Source organism: Drosophila melanogaster, chromosome 2L (genome assembly GCF_000001215.4).
Source record: "Drosophila melanogaster chromosome 2L".
NCBI lineage: Eukaryota > Metazoa > Arthropoda > Insecta > Diptera > Drosophilidae > Drosophila > Drosophila melanogaster.
The window spans coordinates 16,907,474-16,931,640 of record NT_033779.5 but is presented as its reverse complement, the minus strand read 5'-3'; the positions used below and the strand labels follow the sequence as shown (position 1 = coordinate 16,931,640).

Below are 24,167 nucleotides of genomic sequence, written 5' to 3'. Positions count from 1 at the left end.
GACGAAGGCTCAACGGCAAAAACTAAAGAGGTGGGCTATGTGGGGTTCACTAGATGGGAAAAGCAAGGGAACCTGCCAGCGGAGACAGTTGGCAGCTGGCGGTCGTGAGTGAGTTATGGCCAAGTGCCGTGGGATGAACGGATGGTTCCAACTTCGGTTGGAAGTTGCTTAGGCCCAAAAACAAAAAAACGAAAGTAGCAAATGCACAGTGGATAATAACGCTTCCACTTTTAAGTTGCTAGTTAATAAATTTTACGAAACAAGGAAAATGCATCCATATTCTAGTTCCAGTAAGTCGAAAGTTTATATGGCTCTTAAGTTGATATAAAAATGTGATTGCATGGATTATTTAAAGCACTGTCAATAACTCTTTACGCGAGTTAACAGCTGTATACAAATTTGAGCTACAGTAAGCTCTTTTTGACATTTTGCCAAAAAAGAGAATTGCAGCGAGAGGAAAGGGGCGAGATGCTCATAAATGCCTCGCCCATACTGACATCTGTGAAACACAATAATTTTGTGCTGACTTCTTGTTGAAATTTGTAAATTTACGCTGAGCCAGGCAAAGGCTCGAACATGTGTCAGCCAATCAGACGGAATCGAAATCGGAATCACAATCGAAATCAGACAGCTTGTAGATAATCACGCCAAGCCATTGACAGCTTTTGGGCTCAAATTCGAATGCGAACAATGCAGCCGGCAATAATAACAATAATGAAAATCATAATGGAAAGAGCAGGAGGGGGTTAAGTCGAAACAGAAACGAGCAGACATAGTCAAAAATAGCATAATGCAGGGCATGTTTAACGATCCTCTGCCCGATTACAGGTCCAAAATAACGTCAAAGAGTGCGGGTCGGTCTGGTTTCGGTGGCTGAAAATGTTTAGCCAAGCGGAGTCAGTAGAAAAAAATGCATTATTAATAAGTTGTTAAATTTGCCGAGTAAACAGAACATGGCAAATAAATAATTCACAAGGGCAGGGAAATGGAGGGAATGGAAATGCGAGCAGCAGGAACACAACACCGAAGGAAAAAGTGACTTGCGAAATAATAATTTATAAATATTATTACTAATAGTATTTAAATGTAATAAGTATCAAGCATTGCAATCCAAATCGAATGTGTAAGAAATATTTTCGTAGATATATAATTCTGAGTATGGAAATTGTAAGTACTACATATTCAATTTAAGTAGTTCGTAGTAGGTGGTATTTTAGTAATGTATTTTAGCAATGATATAATTTGTTTATTCGACTTTTCTCTCAGTACGCGAGTGCAATGCAGCGAACTGCATCCAACTGAACCAAACTGAACTGGAAATTATGCACATCGACTGTCGGAACGATGAAAAGCAAGTTTCCTTTCCCGCTTTTCCTCGCCTTTGGTTCGCATTCTGCGATTACAATATTTTGAATATTTTATGCCCGCGGAGAGGGCGAAGGGAAACCGGAATGTTCGATGACTGTGGCGCTGGTTCCTTCCATTTTTCCTGTTTTTCCTGCTGTCATATCGCCGTGGATGAATATGTGGATGTGCAGGCGGCTGACTCTAATGCAATTTTCCTCGGCGCACGATGTGTTCCTTGATGTCAACGTGTTGTCCGCCTTCGATGACTGCCTTTTCTCCATGGCGAAAAGGAGCAGGATCTGGAGGAGGTCGTGCCGCATCAGGATTCGATGCGCACAGCTGGCGATGGTATAATATCAAACTGTGTTTATGCATTTGCAATGCAGCAGAAGCTGCAGAAATAGGGTTAGGGCCGTGGCAAGTCCTTGATGTATGCAACTGCATCGCCGAAACTTCTCGCAGGCCATGATCCATTTTGGCCAATATCCAATCCACGCTTATGCCTTTAATGTCCTTTTGAAAGACATGTTTGCTTGCTCGGGAAGTGGACAATATATGATATGAAATTTCAGGCTCAGAAACGTGTTAAATGATTTTCATACAAGCATATGTGTTTTAATCACTTTTTAGGCTACTTTTAATATAAACGTAGCAATATAAATTCTTCTTCTATAATTATGAGTAGATGTATTCGGAGGCTTTGCGGAGAATTAAAAAGCCATAGAAATGAGATTCGCTAGAACACCTAGCTATCAACATTTAATTTAGTGAGCAACTTGCAACCGCAGCAGGACAGAGCAGACAAGTTGCGGAGCAAGTGTCAATTACGCCATAATAGCCAAAGGATAACCAAAAAGGCCGCAGCAAAGTGGGCAAGTGGTCAGACTGCTGCTGCTGCTGCTGCAGCTTCTGTTTCGCTTTTGCTGCTCCATTCCACAGCTTCCACTGCAGTCATCCGCAGCAGGACGACCAGAACGAAAGCGCCAGTGAAAGTGGCAAAAGGCGGGCGACAATCAACGCTTTTGGCCAGACAAGGATATTACCGTGCTTTGAAGTGGCCACCGCACCATCGCATCGGGGATGATGACAATGGTTTGACTGGTGTCGGCTTGGTTTCGTCGTTTCGTATCCTTTCGCTTGCTCTTCAAGTGGCAACAGCATCGGCAGCAACAATCAGAGAAGCTGTAGCATCACCAACAGCAACAGCAACACCAACGCCACCCATCGACAGCAAGTGCGAAGCGGAAGCCAACAAAAAGCCGGAAACACGAAATGTAGCAAACACTAAATCAGTGAAGTGCATTAGGAAATACCCAAACACAATGATGGTCAGCATAATAGGTAAATACAATGTTTCTTTTCAGTATTTAAACACAAACGTATCTTACTTACTTGTATCTTATTTTTGGTTCATCACAATTCATACATCATTTTAAGAAAACAACTTGTTATATTTTATGTGCAATGTGTTTTATGGACTAGCCGCAGGTGTACATGTGCTTATATATAATTTGTCACTGTGTGTGTGTTCTTCATATGGGACAGGAAGTGCCTTTGGCTTGGCTTTATGCTGTGTCCGCTGCCAATGCTGTTGGCAAATATTGATGCCATTATAACAAGTGAATTGAAAAGATCTTGGACGCTTCTCTCTGGCAATTGACATTTTATGGCGACAAGCAATGGTCATCAATCACTAGGAAGGAGCAGTACCCTCAACTCCGGGCTAATTCAATTGGCTGCAGCATTCCCTTTGAAGTCGAAATTAGCTGTGGAGATGAATAAGCCATTTGGTGGCTCGGTGGAATATGCAAAACATGTGACTACGTGCCACCCACAAAGCCATTCGTGCATCAATGGCAAATTCAAGGATGTGCCATGCATTGTCTTCTGTTCCAGTTGACATTGCCACATCCTCGCGGGAGTTCCTCATCATCAGCGACGTCGCCCAATGTCAAATTAGCCGCAGACAAGGCGGTTTTCTATTGTTGACAGTATCCTGCCACTGGCCTAAAACGCGTGGGATGTTTCTCATTGTCGTGCCACGTTGACACACCAGTTTAAAGAAATACCAACACTAACGAAACCTACTAATTGATTTACTTTTTTTCAACTGTAGAGTGCTAAGCAATCCAATAAAGTGTAATTAATTAGCGACGACAATCCGAACTGGCCGCACTCTGGTGCAGTTTAGTTTACTATCCTTACAGTTTGTTGGCCGGAAAACAAAAAGTGTCAAACGAAGCGAGAGATGGTCAAGAAAAATAGACCAGCTAAGAGCAAAAATCTTTAAAAATAAGTATTTTCTGTTCGAATTTAATTAGGCCACATCAAAAGACAAGCAATTTAATTTAATTTTATGAAACTACAATCATTATCATTAACCATTATGTGATAATATCGAACTTTCTCCATACACTTAAATTGGAAGAATTATACTTTGAGTGAAGAAAATCATTAAAACGGATTTTGGGTTAAAAACGTGAAACCTGACTCTCTGTTGCTCAGTTGGACTCGCTTTGAGCTCAACTGCTGCATCGCGTCCCTGGGCTCCGATGTCTTTTGACACGTTTAATGGACTACGCTTGCGTCGTGTTGTTGGCTCCTGTTCTTCTTGGAAATCCTGCTCCCTGTCCCGCATACCTCCGTTGAGCAGACCCATTCTGGCTGCTCCATTTAACCCCTTGTTGCGGCCGCATTGCGGCTCCAAGCTGACAGCTCTCGACTCGGTGGCAGCTCCTCGTGCATCTCCATCTGCCTCGAATTGCGAGGTGGCCAAGCCCCATCACACTTTGATTTGGCATTCCCTTTTTGGCCAGCGTTTTCTGTCCACCTGGATTTTTAATGGCATTCTCTGCATTCGCCCCAAAACCGGCTAACAAAAAATGCTCTTCTTCTGTCCCCACTTTCGGGCTTATGCTTTCCCGCGAATTTTTCTGATCCCTGCGAAAGCAAGTGATTACTTAGCGGTTTCTCACGAGGTCATCGTGCGGCTGAGAATGACAAAGTAGCTGGGGAAACGGCGGACAAAGGATTCGGTTGGCTATCCACCACTTATAAAGTTCATTAATCTCAAAAAGTTGTATTTATTTTTTATTATATTATTAGTAAACATACACATGTACATATATAATAGTTCCTTTTAGCAAATTGTTCTATTCATTATAACTCCTTCCGTTTTTTTTTCATACCCATATATAGAACTTCCTTTTTACCTTTTAGCCAAAGTAAGCGAGCAATACCCAAGTTAGCCTGGCTAATAATGGCAAACTAGCCTGAAAGTAGCAAATGGCCGGCCCATAAAAGCCAAGTATGTGGTTTCCATTGTATTTCGAGTACACGGCAAATGGGTTACACATAAAATCAAATAAATGGGGCAATTCGGTGAAGGACTCCCATTTTTATTTTGAACTCTTCGCACATCTCTTGCATAATTGTGTATTGTTGTTGTAAGCTGATTTTTATTGTTATTTTAACATCGATTGCCACATGAGGGGGCTTTCGGAGGCGTGGCGACAACAACTTTATTGAATTACAAAGCAGTAACGATAGAAATGGAAATGACAGCAAAAAAAAAGTTCAGCTCATGTGTGTCGTTGTGAAGACAAAAGGCATAACAAGTGTAGGTAATGATGCCGCAAAAAAAATAGACAATGGTAACTTTTTTGGATGGTGACTAAATCTGTTTCAAAATATTGTTATCCATTTGAAAATTTTGAAATAAGAAATTCAAAGCTTAAATCTATCAATCATTGTTTATATTGTGTAAGAGAGTTATTAGTTATGTTTTGTCTTAGAATATATCTAAGCAAAGTGGGCTCCCGTTAATTACAGTAGTTGAATTTATTTTTTAAAATGAAAGAAATAAAGTTAAATCTACATACTTTCTGGTCCCATTTTTATAAAAGTTCATCCTCTTTCGCAGGGGAAAACATCCTTCCGTTTACTCATTGCAAACAACCATTTCAACGAAATAGATGAACACTATGTAGAACAAGTGCATAACTAAGATTTCCTATTTCAGTTAACAATTTGATAACGGCAACTGGTTTTTTGTGTCAGCAGAGCGACAAACAAGAGTTTCCCTAGACTTTTGCATTGTCCTTTGTGTTCAAGCATTCATGTGACTGAATGAGTTTTATTTACCCAGCACACTGAAAATTAAGTATACGCCATGATGGTTCACTCAAAGCTGTTGCATATTGTTTCGTCGCATTTTAATACTGAATTAAGAAAAAATAAATTAAAAATATATATATTTGGATCTATATCAGAGCAGCTGTAATATTACTTTCTTAACTTAACCTGAATAAATGTAAGATATTTTGGGAAATGGCTATTAATGTCCTGCCTGATAGGAACCTTTACTTAGCTTAATTTTATTAAATGTACAATTCTTTTTCAATGTGCAATTTTTGCACCCCACCACCCAACATAATGCATTCAGGCACAACAAACAATAGCCCAGCAGCAATATGCCATTAAAAGGTAGGGCATGATGTGGACTGAACTCGACTATTGCTCGATTGCATCCAAGTTGTAATTTTCTTTCTGTTCTGCCTTGTTTTATTTCCTTTTACTTGCATTTCCAGACTTTAGTTTTTCCCTGCTCACTCGGCTGGCAAACTATGACAAAAATCAAAGCACTAAAACGTATTCACTTGAGAAATGGATATTAGCAAGCAATTAGTAGACATTTTCTTTTGTTTTTTGAACATACTGGTCGCAACAAGAAAAGGCAATTAAGCAGCAAAACTTTACTTAACTGCCATGAATAATTTGTATTCACCCATATATCGCTGGAAACTTATGACTACATAGAAAAACATTAGAATACAATTTTAAGATCTAGTCCAAAAACACTGAACAAAAAAAATTAAATAGTTAATATTTACTGAAAAATAAAAATTAATTTTGGTTTGATCCAATGCTTCTGCACAACAGAAATATTTCTTAATTTTTATTTTTTAACCACGATTTCTGTTGAGTAAGAGAAAAAGGATGTCGATCCTGAACTCGTTAGGTTTTAAATTCGCTGCCTTACACGCTGTTTGCTTTTCCGGGTTTTTCTTGCCACCACTTTTTCCTTTGTTTAATTCTTCCTTCACTTTTTTTTTTTTTTGCTTACACGCAATTGTCATTTATCACTTTTTATTGATTGCCGTGAATTTATCAATATCCGCTTTTCCGAGAACAACGACAGGAGCCGCCCGCGGTGAGTGGTTGTAAGGACACGCCATTTCCCTCTCATTGCCATATACCCACGTAACAATTTTTAATGCCTTTCAATGGGGTCTTTCTTGCTTTTTTCGTACTCGAATTCAAGGCATGAAATTGATGCGCTCTACATGGAAGTTTCGGTGGGATGGGATAATATTTAATGTGATTATTTTGAACATTTTTATTGGTTAAGCGTAAGCCGGATATCGGTCATGATATGAAGAAACGCGGAGTGACGCGTACAGGTGCATTTATTATCCTTGAGCGGGGCAAGAAAACTCAGAGCGGTTATTTATAGCACCGTTTCGTTGAAAAGAAGAGGAAATTCCAATGTCAGCGGAAAGTGCTAAAAAATGTTTGCTCACAATGAATCAGCCATGAATGATTGCTGATATCGAAAGTGCCTTAAAAGGTCCTTCAATAACACACTGCTTTAAATAATTCGATTGACATTTTGTATTTTAAGAGATTCTCTCCTTAACCTGTTTAAATTAACCATTTAACAATCGACGCTTCCCGATTTGGGTTGTGCGAACGTATTATCCTAGTGCCGATTAGCATTATGTGACCGTCCATAAGCTTTTTCCCGTCGATGTGGGGTGTCGTAAAAAACGTCGACCTCGTATCAAGGATGCTCGTTACCCCTTAACTGAATTGGATTTCCCCAAAAGCAAACCCTTTGTCCACAACGGCAGCTTAAATCAGCCGAAATCCCGAGGACTTTGCGATAAGACCCAAGCTCGCATGCAATTTGGCCAAATGTATTACATTCAATTTGAATACTAAGCCGCTTACCAACACTAAAAGTTTGATGTGCGCACAATAAACAGGATTTTTGGTTACAATTAGCATGTAAGCTTGGCTGAAACGGGTGGCGAATTATCGTTGGCCGGGGAAAAGGTCAACTCGAGGTTGACTTGGGCACTGACTCCGCCAACCAGCGCAATTAACACAAAGGGAACTTGGAGTATACATTTGAATGTATATATATGTACATACATATATATATTTACATTTGCGGGTAGATCCTTTGAGTGCAAGGAGGCGGAAAGAGCGGCGAAAAGAAACGGATACTTATTTAAAATTTATGTAGCGTAATTACAAGCGATTTAACCCGTTGCCAAAGGGCCAAACCGAACCTTTCTCCTTCTTTTTGTGGCTCCCTTTTTATATCGAGTTCTTGTTGTCTCGCATCAAATTAAAAAAAATGTGTATTAAAAACGAAAAAAAAAAAATAGAAAAACCGCTTTGGGGTTGGGTGATTGCTGTTGCGGTGGCTGAGTGGTAAAACTTGTGCATAATCTTTATCGAAAACAATCTCATACGCTCGGGTGGTGCAACCTTTTGGTGTACCTCTTTAATTAGTAGAATGGACTCACCAGGGTCAAAACAATGCTGCGGATAAAAAATTAGGATTTTAATGTCGATGGGAGTGGAGTGGGAGTGATTTTTAATTGAGGGCCAGTATAGACTTCTGTGGCACCCTTAAATATAGTTTGCTAATATGCTCTGTAATATTCTACCACTGCAGTGGCCATAGTCTACCCTATTGATACCCTACGATGGCGTAGACTTATTGCACTTCGAGCTCTTTAATTTCACCTGCGGTGGGCGTTAAACCAAATCTGGCCAGTCCACCCAACATCATCCAGTGATTCCACTGCTCCTGTGGATGTGCCTGTTATGTATATAATTTAATTAGTGACAACCACGCAGACCGAGTGGGCCGCAGTTGGATCGGTTTGTCTTTGGCCTAATGATTTTCATGTCTCGGCATACTAATTTCCTTTAGGTAGCTCGGCTCCACCTCTTTCTCAACTGTCCCATCCCTCCATTCGTATGGACTAAGGACTAAGTTATGGCGGCACATTACACCGACGGCATAAAGAAATTACTCACCATTTGATGCTCGAATTTATTGCGTGGGTTTGTCAAAGGAATGGCCCCCGCAAAAAAGGCCAGGGGGGGATAACGAGATTCAAATCGAATGCTGATTAATGCGTCATGCAAATTGAAACTGAAGTGGTGTCGTCTTTCACGGCCAGAGAGGCTTGTTTAATGCCGCCTGTCAAATGGTTGACAATTTGCCACATTTCGCTCCAATTCCACTTTGTGGCAAATTATCAAGATGAATATGTTGGAAGTGAATGGGTAAATGTGAATGGATTCTCTTTCAAATGGCTTCCAATCGCACGCTGCTAAGCATTTTCATTTAACTATATGTCTAGATAATCGCTTAAGTCTTTATTTTCAAACAACCATAAATAAATCCCTCCTTAAGTCCAATATTTCATTTTTTTTTTTCTGAATTTTCATTTTGGCCAACCCACTCAAGGGCGCGATGAAACTCTTAAATGTTGATTAGCGCCTTTGCTTGGTTCACTCATTTCGTGATAAGATGGCCGGACCGGGCATTAATACTTTTGATTTAATAATTACGCAGCGCATAAATTAATCTGCGAGAGGTCGCACCCGAACATAAACAACCCGGTAAGCCGGAGGATCCCGCAGGATCCCACAGGATACCAATCCCATCCTCGGACCTTAGCCATGAATAAATTCCTGCGGCCGCGCACAGTTCGCCTTCGGTTATCAGTCAAGTCGAGTCGTAAAAGCCGCTCACCACAGCCTCAGACTCCGAAAACCAGAAAGCTTGTAATCTTAATTATATATTACAAAGTGCTGGGGTTTTCGCCGGCGCTGGGAAACTCACTGCCTCGGCGGCTCGGTCTCGCCCGTTTTGTCGTGAAAAATAAGCAGGAAATGAATGAATTTTTCAGTGGCATAATCCCAAAATGTGCCAATGTGTTGCCCCTACCCACAGGACCGCCACCGCACCCCTGAAACCGCAATTCACCAAACCATCTTAGAAGCTAAAGACGCACCACCGATCAGCCCCTTTCCAACCCACTTTTGCCAGCCCCAGCCAGCACTTGTCATAAAATATTGTCTGGTTGGGAAAAGAAAAACTTTTCAATGCCCTGCCTCAAGACGACAAAACGGAACAACACTGGAAAAAATCAGTGGCATATATATATTAAAATGCATTATGTTTATTGTACAACTAAATATAAATGGCCAGCATTCATTGGCTTATAACATTTTTGCTTATTTTTCGAATCGGTATATTTTAGCAATTGTGAATATTTACATATGATACTGATACCCTTTTCTAGACACCCACTGCGAGCAGCCCCTCCGTCTAAACCACGCCCCCTTCCAGTGCCAGACATTGAAGTGTATAAGAATAAGTGTTGGGATTAGGCGCTTGACTTGAAAATTGTATAAAACAAAATTTTTGCATAAGCTCTGCTGGGGAGGCTGCTTCCAAAAAAAAAAAACGTGGGAAGGGGGGAGGTTCTGTTGGTTAGCAAAGTTAAGCGCGTTAGCTGTTCAAGGATTTAATGGAAAATCGCGTTGGCGTTCGCCTGCTGAGGAAAAACACAAAGCAGCCACTTGCGATGGAGTGGATAGGTGGGAGCGGAGTGAAAAAGCGAGCTGGAAAAGCGGATAGCAGAGCGAAGCGGCAACGGGGTAAATCACGCATTTAATTCCAAGACATTTAACAGTTTATTTTTTTTTCTTGCTGGCCCTTATCTAATATTTTACAAACCATTTATATGACGATTAGCCTAAAGTAGCAGGTTTTGGTAGCAGTAATACGGGGGAGAAAATTATCATGGAAAATATGGAGAAAACTCTAGAGATACATATGTATGTAATGCATATGCAGTCTTGCTAGTTAATAACATTTTTGAAAATAAACAAGTGGAAAATATATTAGCATTGTTATGTTTACATAGTAAAATATAATTTTAAAAGCGAGTTTTTCTATAGTATAGGCATAAATTTCTTTTCATTTGCCAGTTGAGGAGCGTTAAAATAATTGCACACTTTTTTCGCCGGCAGAAAACGGATGTCACGCCCCGGACCATGGAAATTAAGTGAAAAATTACAAGGCAACAAATAATTATACACTTTTCCCCTGCACTTGAGGCTGCCACAAATTGCGGATGGTTGGGTGTTAAGCAGGTGGTGGGGGTGGGGCTTGTGTGGACTATGCCCCCACAAGTGGGGTGGGGAGGTCACACAATGGCATTTGTGCTTGCATAATTATGAAATTACTCTGCCACAGTCGAGTGGCGAAATTCTTGTGTGTGCACTTCCTCAGCCAGCTCCTCTTCTCCAGAGTTTTCTCGGTGCCCTTGGTTGCTTTCTTTTGTGCAGTCTTTCGAACGGAAGGAGAATCTTTTCGGACCACATAATTGCACTAATAATATTCTGTAGGTTATTCCAGATTTTTTATGTACATGTATGGAAATAATAATAATTTAGGGTGTCATCAACATGATATTATTTTATTTTAAATATATATAGACTTCTTGCATGACTGTTGGCAATGCTATATTTTCGAAAGTTGAAGCTTGCGAATATATATGATTGTGAAGTCCACATCGTCCACAGTGATATATATTTTACTATACTATACCATCTGTAAAGCAACTTAAATGCTTCTCATCCTATGTTTCACTTTCAATTCCTTGCTCCGTCTGATACCCGCTCATTAGTCCTGCAAACCATGCACATGCGAACCTTTGTCCTTGTGCTGGGACTCTAAACCTTCATCGTGTTTGAAAACTAGCAGGAGACTCCAACTCCCATCGTGATCTCCATGAATGGCCGGCACATCCTGTTGCCAGGACTCAGACGGGGACGACTACAACAGCATTCAAGGACTGCTGCGCCGTTGAAAAACTCCCTTTTTATGAATGAGTCGCGGTGCCATTTGCATATTAACGGCTTGTAGCCCTAATATGTGCACACTCCTGACCCTTGGTCCACGACCTGCCACTCCCCTCGTCTACGTATTTGCATAATAATTTTATGGTTGGCTGCAGTGGAATAGGAAAGGCCAACACCAGAGTAAAAGCCATTGTAGTCGGCCGAGTAGCAGGCCATTAATGGAAGTAAATGGGTCCGAACAGGAAGCGTGAATTATATCAACCAGTTTCGTTTTAAATCTTGCCTTTTTTGGAATAGCATTAAATCATTTAATTTAAAATGGTGTTAGTATGTGTATTATATAAAATTCAAAATATTATCCATTAACGCAAAAGCTCACTTCAATGCAGCTTTGCGAGTGCATTTGTGCATTTATCATTAATAATCGGGCTTTTCAGTTACTTGGCATTGAAAAATTGCATTCTAAGAAAACAGAGTTACGATTATAGTAAGAGTCATTAAAATTCAAATATATATAAAATAAATAGAGTTATACTCGATGTATAAATAAACATACAAAATATTTCGCAGTCTTTTGGCTTTAAAATAGAATGTTATTTAAAATATACTGCGATTTAATCTACTCGAAACCCATTCCCGGTTACCAATCCCAATTGGGCGGGCCGGGAAACATCATTAAATTTGACACTGCCCCGTTCCGCCCACAGGCTTTTATTTTCATTTTATTTTCCCATGGTCTGAGAATAATTGTGCCAAGAGGAATTGCTGCAAGGACAATGGATGGGGATGTGGATGGGTGTCGCGAAGGAAACTGGGGACACTGGCCACAAAAGTGGCGCATCAAGTGACGGGCATTTACATAATTATTAGAAACAGTTAAATGTCCACAAATTGTACACTGGCCAGCACACGGGGGAGCCATTATTTACATTACTTCCTGGCTGGGATCGTGGTTGGGGGTGAGAATGTGGATGCGGATGCGGATGCTCCCGCTATCTGCCGGCCGAATATCTTGGCTGTAATTTAGAGACTCGAGTCCCAGGACGAGCAGTTGGGGCTGTTCCTGTTGACGTGCGTGGCTCTGACTATTTAAAATTGTTTACCACCCCACCGGAAATCGGTGGGTGGAAGGGCGGGCAGTAGGACGGGAAATAAAATAAAATGTAATTTTTATTAGGCTTGGTGGTTTTTATTGTCTGCTTTATCGTTCTTACAAGTCCTTGTCTGATATTTGTCTATGGCATGTCCTGGCTGGTCATGCCACAAGACACCCCCTCTCCCGACCCACCACACTCACACACACACACACAGATAAATAGACTTGGCCACAGGACATGGCCTCGCCGACTTTGCTCCTTGGCCCTTTGAGATATTTGTCGTATTGTTTCTTGTGTTCTATTTTTTTATGACTTTTTTATTGACTTGATTATTATGTTGTTTGTTGTTCTCGGCCAGCCAAAGTTTCTTAAGAGGTCCCCACCAGAGGAAATTAAAAAATAATTTAGAGCCTGGGTTCAAGGGTTGTGCGGCATAAATTGTGTGGCACAGCCTGTGCTTGATTGCCTTCGACTGGTCTAATAAATAACACTAGGGAATTCAAATCCCGGGAAGATGCCTAAGGTGCTTGCTACCCTGTAATTTGCTTGAAATCGCATTTGATTTGGGTTACCATAATTCAAGTAAACTGCATTCAAAACACATAACTTCTCTCTAAATATTTAATTAACATAACCTTACCTTCTCTCATTTAAGGTTCTAAAAAGTATTATGTTATTGTTATTTTTATAATTTTGTGTATTGCTTCAGCAAACGTGAAGGCTCACTGTAGTCACAAGTATCTAGCCATTATGCGATTTTTATGAGAGCTCATCTCATATTTCACAGGATCCAGACTCGAATGCCAAATAAATCGGGTGTAGTAGAAAATATACGATGAGTGTAATTCAAAACTGGGCGCACTCAATAAATTGTCGAGAAAAAAAAATAAGCAAGAAATAAAGAAAAAGTGAAATTTGAAGTTTCGCCAATTAATTGAAAAAAGTGTCCGAAGCACCTTGACAACATGCGTTGACAATTTATGGGGCGAATGCCACATTATATACTGCAGAAAAATTCCATTTCAGCAGAAAACTAATAACGAAATGGGTATCGAATGTCCAAAGTGGCGCTTAGATTGGGAAATCTTCTCGAAGTACCGAGGCTACTCAACTTACTTTTGTTTTAAATCCCATTTGAAAAAGCCATTAAGCTGGTGGCGGTTTAAATTAAGTGCCACCAAAATGTCAAGGACCCACAAAAATCGCAATGAAAATCAAAACAAGATGAGCTTGAACACAAAGACCAAAATGGCCCCCCATTTAGCCAAGAAAAGAAACCACAAAGGATGAGCAAGTCTCATAATTAAAAATTAAGCCATTCGCCTATTAGTTTTAACCCTCATTAACTTTAGATAAACTAATCTCCAAAGTAAACCACTCGCATTCAGGGCCCAAGCTAAACTGGCACGAGACCCTTGCCAAAGGCGGAAACCCCCGAATCCCGTGGATGCCCCTCTTCCGCTTTTCCAACCTCAACCACCCATCAGAACCTCAGCAGCTTTTCTTTTTATTCCGCGCGCGCCTACAGTGCGTGAAAAGCTCATCAACTCGGGGCAACTGCCTCACAGAGCCAGCAAAATGATGTAGAAACTGAGGCAACAAAACAAAAAAAAAAACACTGAACCTAATATGCTAAAAAAGAAGAAGAAGGAACCCATCACATCGAGAGCAGTCAGAGAAAGGAAAGATAATTAAAAACGCAACCTTGATGGAAAATGAAATGTTTACAAAGACAGAGCCAAGAGTCTTCTCAGTCTCCACAGCCTCCGAAAAAAAATCTAAGACCCAGTGACAGGCGAAGAAAAACGTTGAAAGGCGCCAAGAAAGCCGAGGAAAACATTTGCACTGCTCAGCCAGCGGGACAAAACGAAAACATAAACGGATGCGCGCAGCGGATGCAAAGTTTACTCGGCCGAATAACAAAAAAAAAAAAAAAAAGGATAGGAAAATATAAAAAAAGGCAACTAGGAGGCCTAGAGAATTCAAAGGGTCTCCAGCCAAGGCCAAAAGCAGACGGAGGAACAATCAAAGTTGGCCCGAAATTAGCCGGAACACTTTCTTATTCACTCGCCGGATAAATGAGGAACCCAAGTAGTTTCGATCCTCAACTAAAAACCACAGCGGAAATGTTTATTATATTATCCTTTTTATCCTATTTAAAGTTAATAAATAGTTTTTATCGTTGTACTGTAGTTTTGAAATTTTTTGGTAGGCATTTCCGAAATTTTATTCAATTTACTTATGGATACACTTACACATTTTTTATATAATAATATAAGTATTTGTGTATATTGAATTAGAGCTACTTATAGTTTAAACACATTGCTCTGCTCATTGTTGCTAGTAATTTCTAAAATAACAAAACGATGTAATGATAATTACAAAGCGCAAAAATTGAGCAAATTACACGAAGCACTTGACGTTACACCTATAGAAAGAGTATACAGATACGCTTAAAAAGAAGGGGAACGAGAGCAAACCATTTACATTATATATGAAGCTGCCATACTGGCCACATAATACCGCCAGTTTCAATCTTAAAGCATGCTAGGTCAACCAGGGTAATAAATAATAAAAACTTTACACGTTTGAAAAATCTATACATCGCTACTTAGACTAAATCGAAGGACTTTGGGTAATTGTCAACTGTCATAGATGCTACTCTGCCATGGCTAATTCGTTGGGGGTCGATGGTTTTGCTGTTGCTGCTTGCCACTTCCACTTGCCCCACTATCACGCTCCACTTTGTTCTCGCGCACCATCAACAGCAGTTGCAGCATCATCAGGGCCTGCACCTTGTCCAGCGGATCCATAAATCCACGCTGCAGCCACTTTGGTATGGTGGTGCGTGCATGGCTGAAGCCCAGTTTGTTTAGGATGTAATCAACGCCATATGGCTCAATGGACTTGCCCGCCCAGGAGAGTAGGCGAACTGTCGGCTCCAAGTGCCAGGTCTGGCACTCAAAGTGCCGCCAGTCACGCACAAACGATTCGAGATCAAAGGTGGGCGGGGAACCCTCCTGTTGCTGCTGCTTGCCATCAACGGAGTCGTTTGTAGCGCTTGTCGATGGTCCACCAGCTGCCGCTCCAGGTGATAAGGTTGTGGCTGTTGTGGTGGTCGTCGTGTTCGTTGTCGCTGCTCCTGACATGTTGGCAGCAGCGTTCGCAAGGCTTGTGTGGCTTCCTTGCAGCGGATCCAAACTGTTCTTGCTGCCGCTCGTTTGCTTGCCCTGAGCAGTCAGGTTCGTGTTTGAGGCGCCCTTCTTCTCTTTGAGTATCTCGTCGGTCAGATATGGCTTCAGGTTAGCCTTTTGCGAGAGATTGGGCGACGCTGCCCTTGCCGACTGAGCTCCGATCTAGTGGTGATATAAATGGTTTTATTTCCTAATTTACAAGCAAATATCTTAAACACTTACCACCTTCTCCTTTTCAGTCACATAGGAAGTGATGAGATCGTGGAGGAAGAAGAAGGCGTCCGCATCGACGGTCACAAAAATGTGGTCATCGAATTCGGTGATGAAGCTGCACAAAACTTCTGGCTTATTTTCTGCAATCGAACATAGAACTATGATTAACTTGCTGTATTATTAAATTGATGGCCTTATATGTACTTACCACTTGGCTCTGGTGTGGTTGGTCCCTGTTTGTGCTCAGTCTTGAAATGCAGCTGCAGGCTGGGCAGGGCGAAGATGACCTCGCGGTTGTGATTGTGTTCTTGGGCCTTGGCAGCGCTGCTGCTGCCAGAAGCCCGTGTTCGCTCTATAGAATTGGATGCGATCTCCCGCTCGCATTCCAGCATGGGGAATCGATCCACAGCTGTGGGTGGGAGGAAAATGGCGGGTCAATTAACCTAGTCTCAACATTATTCCTTATTAACTTACCATCAATCTCACTGTTAGCAAAAGCGTAATGGAACCACTCATTAAGCGTCTTGAACTGAGGCGGGAAAATGATGTTTCTCGTAATTCGACTCACGATGGCCATAGAATGGTTCTGTTGCTGCTGCACCTCCGTTGTCTGTCCTAACGAAGAGGTGAGTGTCTGGGTGACCAGCACTTCGTCCTCGCTTTGACGCGCCTCAGTTGCAAAGTTAATGGATGGAGATCTCAAACTGAACAGGGCCCAGGACTTAGACTTGAAGTTAATTCCGTGGAAGCAGGCCAGGGAGATGTTCTGTCCCCGAAGTTCGACAGTGCCACCCAACACATTACCATGACGTGGCAAACGAGTCACTAGTGAGGGCACAACCAGGCCTACAGCTTGTGCCAATGGCTTCTGCCAATGGCGGTGATGGCGTGCGTCTGTGTTTTCGCCAATCATGCCATGAATCTGAGGTGGAGCAACAAGCTCTCCATTTGCCGGCTTCTTCTTGTGCTGCTGCCGTCTCTTGATGCTGGCAGTCCGATCCTGGAGGCGAGGTTCCAGATTGGAGAACACCCTCTTGGAGGATTTGAATTGCTGTGTGAAGAACTCCTCCAATTTGAAGTACATCTTCAATAGATCCGCCGTTGTTGACTTGCTGATCATGATCTGCAGTTGGTCCCAGGTAAGATCGCCGTGAATAAAGATCAGAGCTCTGGGTTGGTCTTTGCCATGTGCTGGAGTTGCTGCCGCTTGGGAAGCAGTGCGCCATTCATCTTTCATGGCAGCCGAGAAGCTACTAATTCGGGTCATCAACACTGAAGTTCCCATATAATCTAGTCGGAGTTCCAGGGCCATAAAGCTCAGGCCCATAGTGTGGTAAGGCTCCATGCCCGCCTCCTCCTTGATATGAAAACGTTTGTTGATCTTGTTCACCTCGAAACTACCACCCACAATACCACCCTTTGCATCTAGGGCTGATCCACCCAGATAGATCCCAGCATACATGTTCTTGTAGCCTGTGCTTCCGATCGAAAGGCGTCCATCCGATTGAAAGTCTTTTGTGAGCCAGACAACATTGCCACACACATTGCCAATGTTCATTTGCACATTTAGTTTGGTAAAATTAACTGCAAAGATGACCAGAGTCTCCCAGGCAGTGATTTGGTTCTTTTCAGAGGGAGGCGTTCCCGACGATTCGGCGCTAGAGGATTTGCCCAGATTTTTCAAGTGTCTTACAGCGCCAAAGTGTCCCAGCTGCTGCTGCTGCTGCGACGGTTGTCCATCAAAGTCGAGGCGCATGTTATCCTTTGCCCTAGAGGCATCTTCATTGGGCGTTGGCGTGGCAGGTGGGCAGCCAGTTGGTGTCTCTGCTCCATTTCCCTGTTGCTGCTGCTGCTGTTGCTGCACACTAAGGTCACCCAGGAAGAGCCTTCTCACAATCCTCCTGCGATACCAAGCTTTGGGGAACGCTAGGATCTCAGTCAATCTCCTCATGTCGTACTTAAAACTGGCACTACCAATATCCACAATGGTAGAGAACCGTATTACGGCTCGCGATTGATCAAGAGATCTCTTAGAACTGGGCAGAGGCTCAATGTACACCTTTCTGCAACGCGTAATGTGGAACTTGACGAACTCCACGTTGATACTCAACGAATCCTTCCTTTCACTGTCGCTGAGAGGTGAAAACTGTGTCTCCTTAGAAGTCTTTTTGCCACCATACGGATGGAAAATGAACACATTGAAGTCGGCAAGGCAGCCTGTAACACTAAGTCCTCCAGTGGGTAGCTGCTGATCTGGTTGGGTATGACCTCCTGGCTGTGCTGAGTTCTCCTCCTCGCTGCTCCTCTTTGAACTGAAAACAATATCCAAACTTGGCAGCTGAAGCATACATTCTACTCTAGAAACTGGCAGACAGCTAAATCTGAAGGTAGAAGGTTGCATATGAAAGTAAACTATTACATCCACCGGAAATGAAGCATAAGTCACATAGTTGGCAGGCAGTATGTCCAGATTAACACCTGTGTTGTGGGAGGGAGTTGGCGGAACACTACTCGATTGCCGAGCCGGAATGGGTTCTAGAGTCTGCTCTAGGAATTCCAAAATATGGGGTGATATGATTGTTTCCTCTGGTATACTCTGTAAAGTCATCCAAGCGCACAAAGTTGCTCGTTTGCTGCCCATTCGTCGTCCAGTTGGCAACTGATCTCCGGTTAGTTGCTCGGCCAGTGTTTTTGACTGATAATGAAGTTTTACATCCAATCCTGGGATGTGGAAGATGGTGAGATCCGCCAGCAATGCATTTGCATTGTAGCGCAGCTTGCTCTTGTCCCTCTGCCTTCTCGAGGGAGTTGGACTGCCCCAATCGTTGCCTATGCTTTTTTCCCGCTTATGAGATTTTACACTTGAAGCTGGCACACCACTTGTAGCTGCTCCCGATCCACCAGCGTAGCCTCGCTCCTCACCAGTATCCTTCGTATGGAGCACGCATTTTCCAGAGTTCACAAGCACCTTAATGTCCAGTTCAAAATCAATGTTGGGTTCCGGCTGTTTCTGTCCATGTCCATGCTTGCGTCGCATTTCCACGGAGGTGCCATCAACATCAATCTCACTCGGCGTGATATCCCCTCTCCAATCAAGCTCATTGTCAGCTGTCTCCGTGTCCGTGTCCGCATTGGGCAGTGAAGTCTGGCGCATAGCCTCTGTGAAGGTGACTCGTCCAAGAGCATTAACTCCCCCTCCAATGACTCCTCCTCCTGTTGTATGTTTTAAGGAAGCACTGCGGGAATGACAGGAGGCCGGTGTGCTTTGCAAGCTAGATATCTCATCATTGGACGCAATTGTGTCCAGTCTTCTGCCAGTATAGCTAACATTGTCCAGTGTTTGCGGAACGCCAACTCCACTCACTGAAGATCCAGATCCAATGTAAGAATGCGAGCGACCGTAGGTCTTCAGGGACCTTCTCAGCGATGGTCTTTTCCACTTCTGAATCATATCTCTACGGAAGTACTTGTAGCAAATGGCTTGTAGCTCTTGGAGTCGTCTTTCCTCGTGGGCCACGGTATTATGTGATGCTCCGAGAGTACGCAGATCATTGATAATCTTCAGCTGTTCGGCCATCTCCTTCTCCATCATGAAGGAACGCTTCTTGGAATCGATTGTGGGATCAAATACAAAAGCTGGCAAATTGTCGAAGTCTCCTCTGCGCCGCACAAACGTATCTCTGCAGCTCTGATCTCCTTCATCGCTGTCCGGTGATTCCATTTGGGTCTCATCCTCTTCGAATCCCGTGAGCATGGTAAGAGTGTGGCCAAGAGAACTCAGCTGCTTGCCAATATTCACATCCAGGTGAATATCCACGCCCTCCATTTGCCACTTGACATTCAACAGCCACTTGGCGTTCTCACCCTTCTTAGCTGCTGTAGTGCGGGAACACACCTCGAAGGTTCCCTCGGAGACAACGCAAACGTTCATAATGGGCTCAGCGCTGTTGGGCTTCCAGTCATCTAGATTTGTTTCAAAATCATCGGCAAATCGCAGGCACAGACCCTGGAACTTTCCCTTAGACACTAAAGCTCCCGAGTTGCAAGCTGAGATAATCGTGTTCTCCAGCGTGATTACAACCGCGCCCTTGGCATCAAAGTCTTGGTATGAACGGGAGCCAAAGGTCTGCAAAAGAAAATTTATGTGGTTCAAATAATCTTTATATTACAGATTTAATTGGATACATACCGTAGTGTTGACCTGTTTCAGGGGCAAGCAAATGCCCATGTCCTCCACGGTGAGTTGCAGGAAGAGCGTAGACAAATTTGAGCCTGCAATCTGGCCAAAAGCCACGCGATCGAACACTTGTGGATTCTGCATATTTTGGTTCTGATGCTGTCCCGAATACTGACTAAGGAGACTGTGCTGAGCGTGCTCGTGGCAGAGATTCGCACGCTTCTCCGCCCAGTACTCGTAAGCATTCTTATAGTTAAGCCACACGAGGATCGCCTTGTCCACGGCAATTGGCTGAACGTAGACCAGTGGTCTCTTCAGGGTCAGCAGAATCAACTCCTTGTCTTCGTTGAGCAGTTCGTCTTGGAAAGCATTCCTCAGGTTAATGGTAGTGTGGAAAAAGGCGTACTGCTGGAACTCCGGCTCGGCCTCGTCGAAAATCACATTGCGTATAATCTGACCCAGGGACAAGTTGAAATCTATGTGAGCCTTAAAGAAGAGCTTACGATTGCTCATATCGCCTAGGTTCTTCACACGGTTAGACAGCTGCAGCTCCAGGATTCCGGTCTCGAATCGAACAGCCGAGGAGCAGGGTGTAGTAGCCGTCAATTGGATGCGTTTCATGGAAATGTTGATTGAGAAGAGGATGCGCTTAAGCGAGGACTCCTGTACTGCTCCGGAACTATCGCCACTCTCTTCCGTCCACAGGGGCACAGGTTTCTCTCCTCCGTAAACTTTCTGCAGAACCTCGTTGATTTCGCGCATAAACACCTTCTGCACAAAGACCAGATGGTTTAGGAGATCTGTGGTCAGGCAGCGCTCGAACTCGCCGATCTCGGCGCTGGCGTTCACGTAGCCACCTTGGCGCAGGACAATGCCCTCGACATTTTCCGTGTGATCCTGGCGGTGGTCTGGAATGTATTCCGCCAGAACGTGAACAGGTGGCAGGCCAATACAAGCTTCCGATGGAAGGTTCATCTCATTCTAAAAGGAATTACAAAGAAAAAACACATTTAATTACATCTACAACATTTTTTAAGATCTTAGTTGAATTCTTTTCAAATACTGTTGCTGAGCTTCTTTATAAGAGTTATACTCCTTTTAATTATACATTAAAAACATTAATATGGGATAAGTTTCTTAATGAAATATTTAAATTGTTCCCGCTACACTTTTAGTGTTACCCTTTTAGGCAAAAGCTAAAAAATACTGAAAGCTTGGAGGCGATATGAAATAATATAGTTCAGCATTTTTGACGTGCTATTAATTGCAAAATTGAATGTGTCAGTGCAAAAAGATTATAAAATATTTGCACCCTGTAGTTTAAACAATAGTTTGACAGCCTTTGTAAGTGTGACACTTATATTCGCCCGATTATTTATGTATTTATGGGATACAAGAAACTCGATTACGGTTGATTATCTTATCGCCCCAACTGGACTACAAATTCTGTGTTTTTTTTTTCGCTCAGTTATTTTGCTGCCATTGAGGAACCACAATGAAGAGGAGCACCACCCAAATTCTGACCAGGTTGAGGGAGCTAATGCTCCGCGCCCAGGTGGGCGACTCCTGCGGCATATCGGCATACATTGTGCCCTCGGACGACGCCCATCAGTCGGAGTACCAGTGCCAGCATGACGAGCGACGCTCCTTTGTGAGTGGTTTCGATGGATCCGCTGGCACGGCGGTGATAACGACGGAGACCGCACTGCTGTGGACCGACGGTCGTTACTATCAGCAGGCGGAGAAGCAGCTGGACTCCAATTGGGTTCTAATGCGGGATGGTCTGAGCGCCACCCCGTCGATTGGCGCCTGGCTGGCGAAGAATCTGCCCAAGGGCAGCTTTGTGGGCGTGGATCCTCGCCTGTTGTCGTTCCGCGTATGGAAACCCATCGAAACGGAACTAAGCTCCGCGGAATGCCAGCTGGTGCCCATCGAAGGCAACCTCATCGACGAGGTCTGGGGTGAGGATCAGCCACCGCAAACCTCAAACAAGATTATAACCCTGAAACTAGAACATTCTGGCGTAACTATCGCCAAAAAATGGGACGTGGTGCGCCAGCAGTTGAAGGAGAAGAATGCTGATGCCCTGGTGGTCAGTGCTCTCGATGAAATCGCTTGGTTCTTGAACCTACGCGGCTCGGACATTGACTTCAACCCCGTCTTCTTCTCCTACTTGATTGTGACCAACGATGAACTACTGCTCTTTGTGGACTCTGGCAAATTGCCCACTGATTTTGTGCAGCATCAAAAGGAGAACAATGTGCAGATAAGCGTTTTGCCTTACGCCTCAATTGGCATTGAAATCAGTAAGATTGTGTCGACCAGGGAGTCAAAGATCTGGATAGCACCCACCAGCAGCTACTATCTAACTGCTTTGATACCCAAGTCACGTAGAATTCAGGAGGTAACGCCGATTTGTGTGCTGAAGGCCATTAAGAACGATGTCGAGATCGCAGGCTTCATCAACAGCCACATTCGCGATGGAGTCGCTTTGTGTCAGTATTTCGCCTGGCTTGAGGATCAAGTGAATAAGGGTGCGGAAGTCGATGAAATGTCTGGTGCCGATAAACTCGAGTCCTTCCGGTCGACAAAGGATAAGTACATGGGCCTTAGCTTCACCACAATTAGTGCTTCGGGACCCAACGGCTCTGTTATTCACTATCACCCAAAGAAGGAAACCAACAGGAAGATAAATGACAAAGAGATTTATCTGTGTGATTCCGGAGCTCAATACTTGGATGGTACTACGGATGTGACGAGGACCCTTCACTTCGGTGAACCCACTGAGTTTCAGAAGGAAGCCTACACTCGCGTTTTAAAGGGCCAACTGAGCTTCGGCTCCACCGTATTCCCAGCTAAGGTTAAGGGACAGGTTCTTGACACTCTAGCGAGGAAGGCCCTGTGGGACGTCGGTTTGGACTACGGACACGGAACCGGCCATGGAGTAGGTCACTTCCTAAATGTCCACGAAGGTCCCATGGGCGTAGGAATTCGACTGATGCCCGACGATCCTGGTCTCCAGGCGAACATGTTTATTTCCAATGAGCCTGGTTTCTACCAGGACGGAGAGTTTGGCATCCGTGTCGAGGATATTGTTCAAATTGTGCCAGGCCAGGTGGCACACAATTTCTCCAACCGAGGCGCCCTCACATTCAAAACCATCACCATGTGCCCGAAGCAAACGAAAATGATTAAAAAGGAACTTCTATCGGATGCGGAAGTAAAGCTGCTCAACAGCTATCATCAACAAGTCTGGGACACTCTTTCCCCAATCCTATCTCGCGAAGGAGACGAATTTACTCTGTCCTGGCTCAAAAAGGAAGTTCAGCCCATTTAATTGCATTTTTAACCCGTTATTTCGGTCATCTTTAACTAATATTCTTTCCCATGCATACACTTACTCTTTTCTCAAGACTAAAATATTAAAAAAAAAATGCTTTTATATACCTTTTAAAAGGGCTTATCTTAAATTTGTACGCTGAACAAATATTATGTAAAAAAAAAAAGTTTATAAATGTGTAAAGCTCACCTGAATTTTGGTATTAAAGCTGAGCGTGTGCGTGGGTAGGTCGATAACAAACTTTGCCCTCTGCCCAGTTACTCCCATGGAACTAACATGATTCATGCGATACTGGGCCTGCAGCGAAGGAAGTAGCGCAGCATTGATGGACAGACTCTGCAAGAGCACATTGAACTGCATGACCAGGGGCTGAAGCAATCCATTCTGGTGCTGTGCTGTGCCTGTCTTGGATTGCGCCATGTGTGCTGCCCGGCGAGCCGCCTGTTGCGGCTGCTGCTGGGCACCAGCTCCGCCGGAAACAGTGCGCTCCCGCATTTCGCTGGCCACTCCAGTTCCACTGCTGGCTCCAACTGAGTTGCGGGCATGGAACGGAGACTCAGGCTCCTCGGCGGTATGCGAACGCATCGTGGACCGACCAGAGTTACGCTTTACACGCAGCTCCTGTAGAGTGGACGACAACTGCTTAGAGCTTCGAGTCATCATTCCATGTAGGGCCACCGGATGTTGCGGAATGTCTATGTTAACAGCACCAATCGACAGCAGGCCACTGTTCTTATCCTTTCCACGCTTGGAAAGGCTTGAATAGAGAGTCTGGCTCTTACCCACGGTTACCTTTACTACGGTTCTGAAATGAAATACAAACGAGTTTGAATACCAAT

At 43.5% G+C, this 24,167-nt stretch overlaps 2 protein-coding genes across 8 annotated transcripts in view; one reads left to right on the top strand and one right to left on the bottom strand.

Annotated features, from left to right (window-relative positions):
- Positions 1-14,588: 14,588 nt before the first annotated feature.
- The window catches only part of tweek, a 28,563-nt gene continuing 18,984 nt past the window's right edge, over positions 14,589-24,167 (bottom strand). For 5 of the 6 annotated variants that reach the window (NM_001299074.1, NM_001201897.2, NM_001201895.2 and 2 more), the window contains 6 exons: positions 23,518-24,133; positions 20,001-20,969; positions 16,286-19,937; positions 16,020-16,220; positions 15,821-15,951; positions 14,589-15,760 (listed from right to left, as the gene is read on the bottom strand). In NM_001299074.1, coding sequence (NP_001286003.1) covers positions 15,077-15,760; positions 15,821-15,951; positions 16,020-16,220; positions 16,286-19,937; positions 20,001-20,969; positions 23,518-24,133 — 6,253 coding nt within the window. In that variant the 3' untranslated portion in view covers positions 14,589-15,076. Of the gene's footprint in view, positions 15,761-15,820; positions 15,970-16,019; positions 16,221-16,285; positions 19,938-20,000; positions 20,970-23,517; positions 24,134-24,167 lie in introns of all 6 variants that reach the window. The other variant, NM_001299073.1, reaches the window with a different exon arrangement.
- Positions 21,223-23,412, top strand: ApepP (Aminopeptidase P). 2 transcript variants are annotated; one of them, NM_058061.5, is made up of 2 exons: positions 21,223-21,332; positions 21,457-23,412. In NM_058061.5, the coding sequence occupies exon 2, from the start codon at positions 21,484-21,486 to the stop codon at positions 23,323-23,325; it is 1,842 nt and encodes a 613-aa protein (NP_477409.1). In that variant the 5' UTR covers positions 21,223-21,332; positions 21,457-21,483; the 3' UTR covers positions 23,326-23,412. The 2 variants fall into 2 exon arrangements, with proteins under 2 accessions (NP_477409.1, NP_001246053.1); NM_001259124.2 differs by having other exon boundaries at positions 21,223-23,412.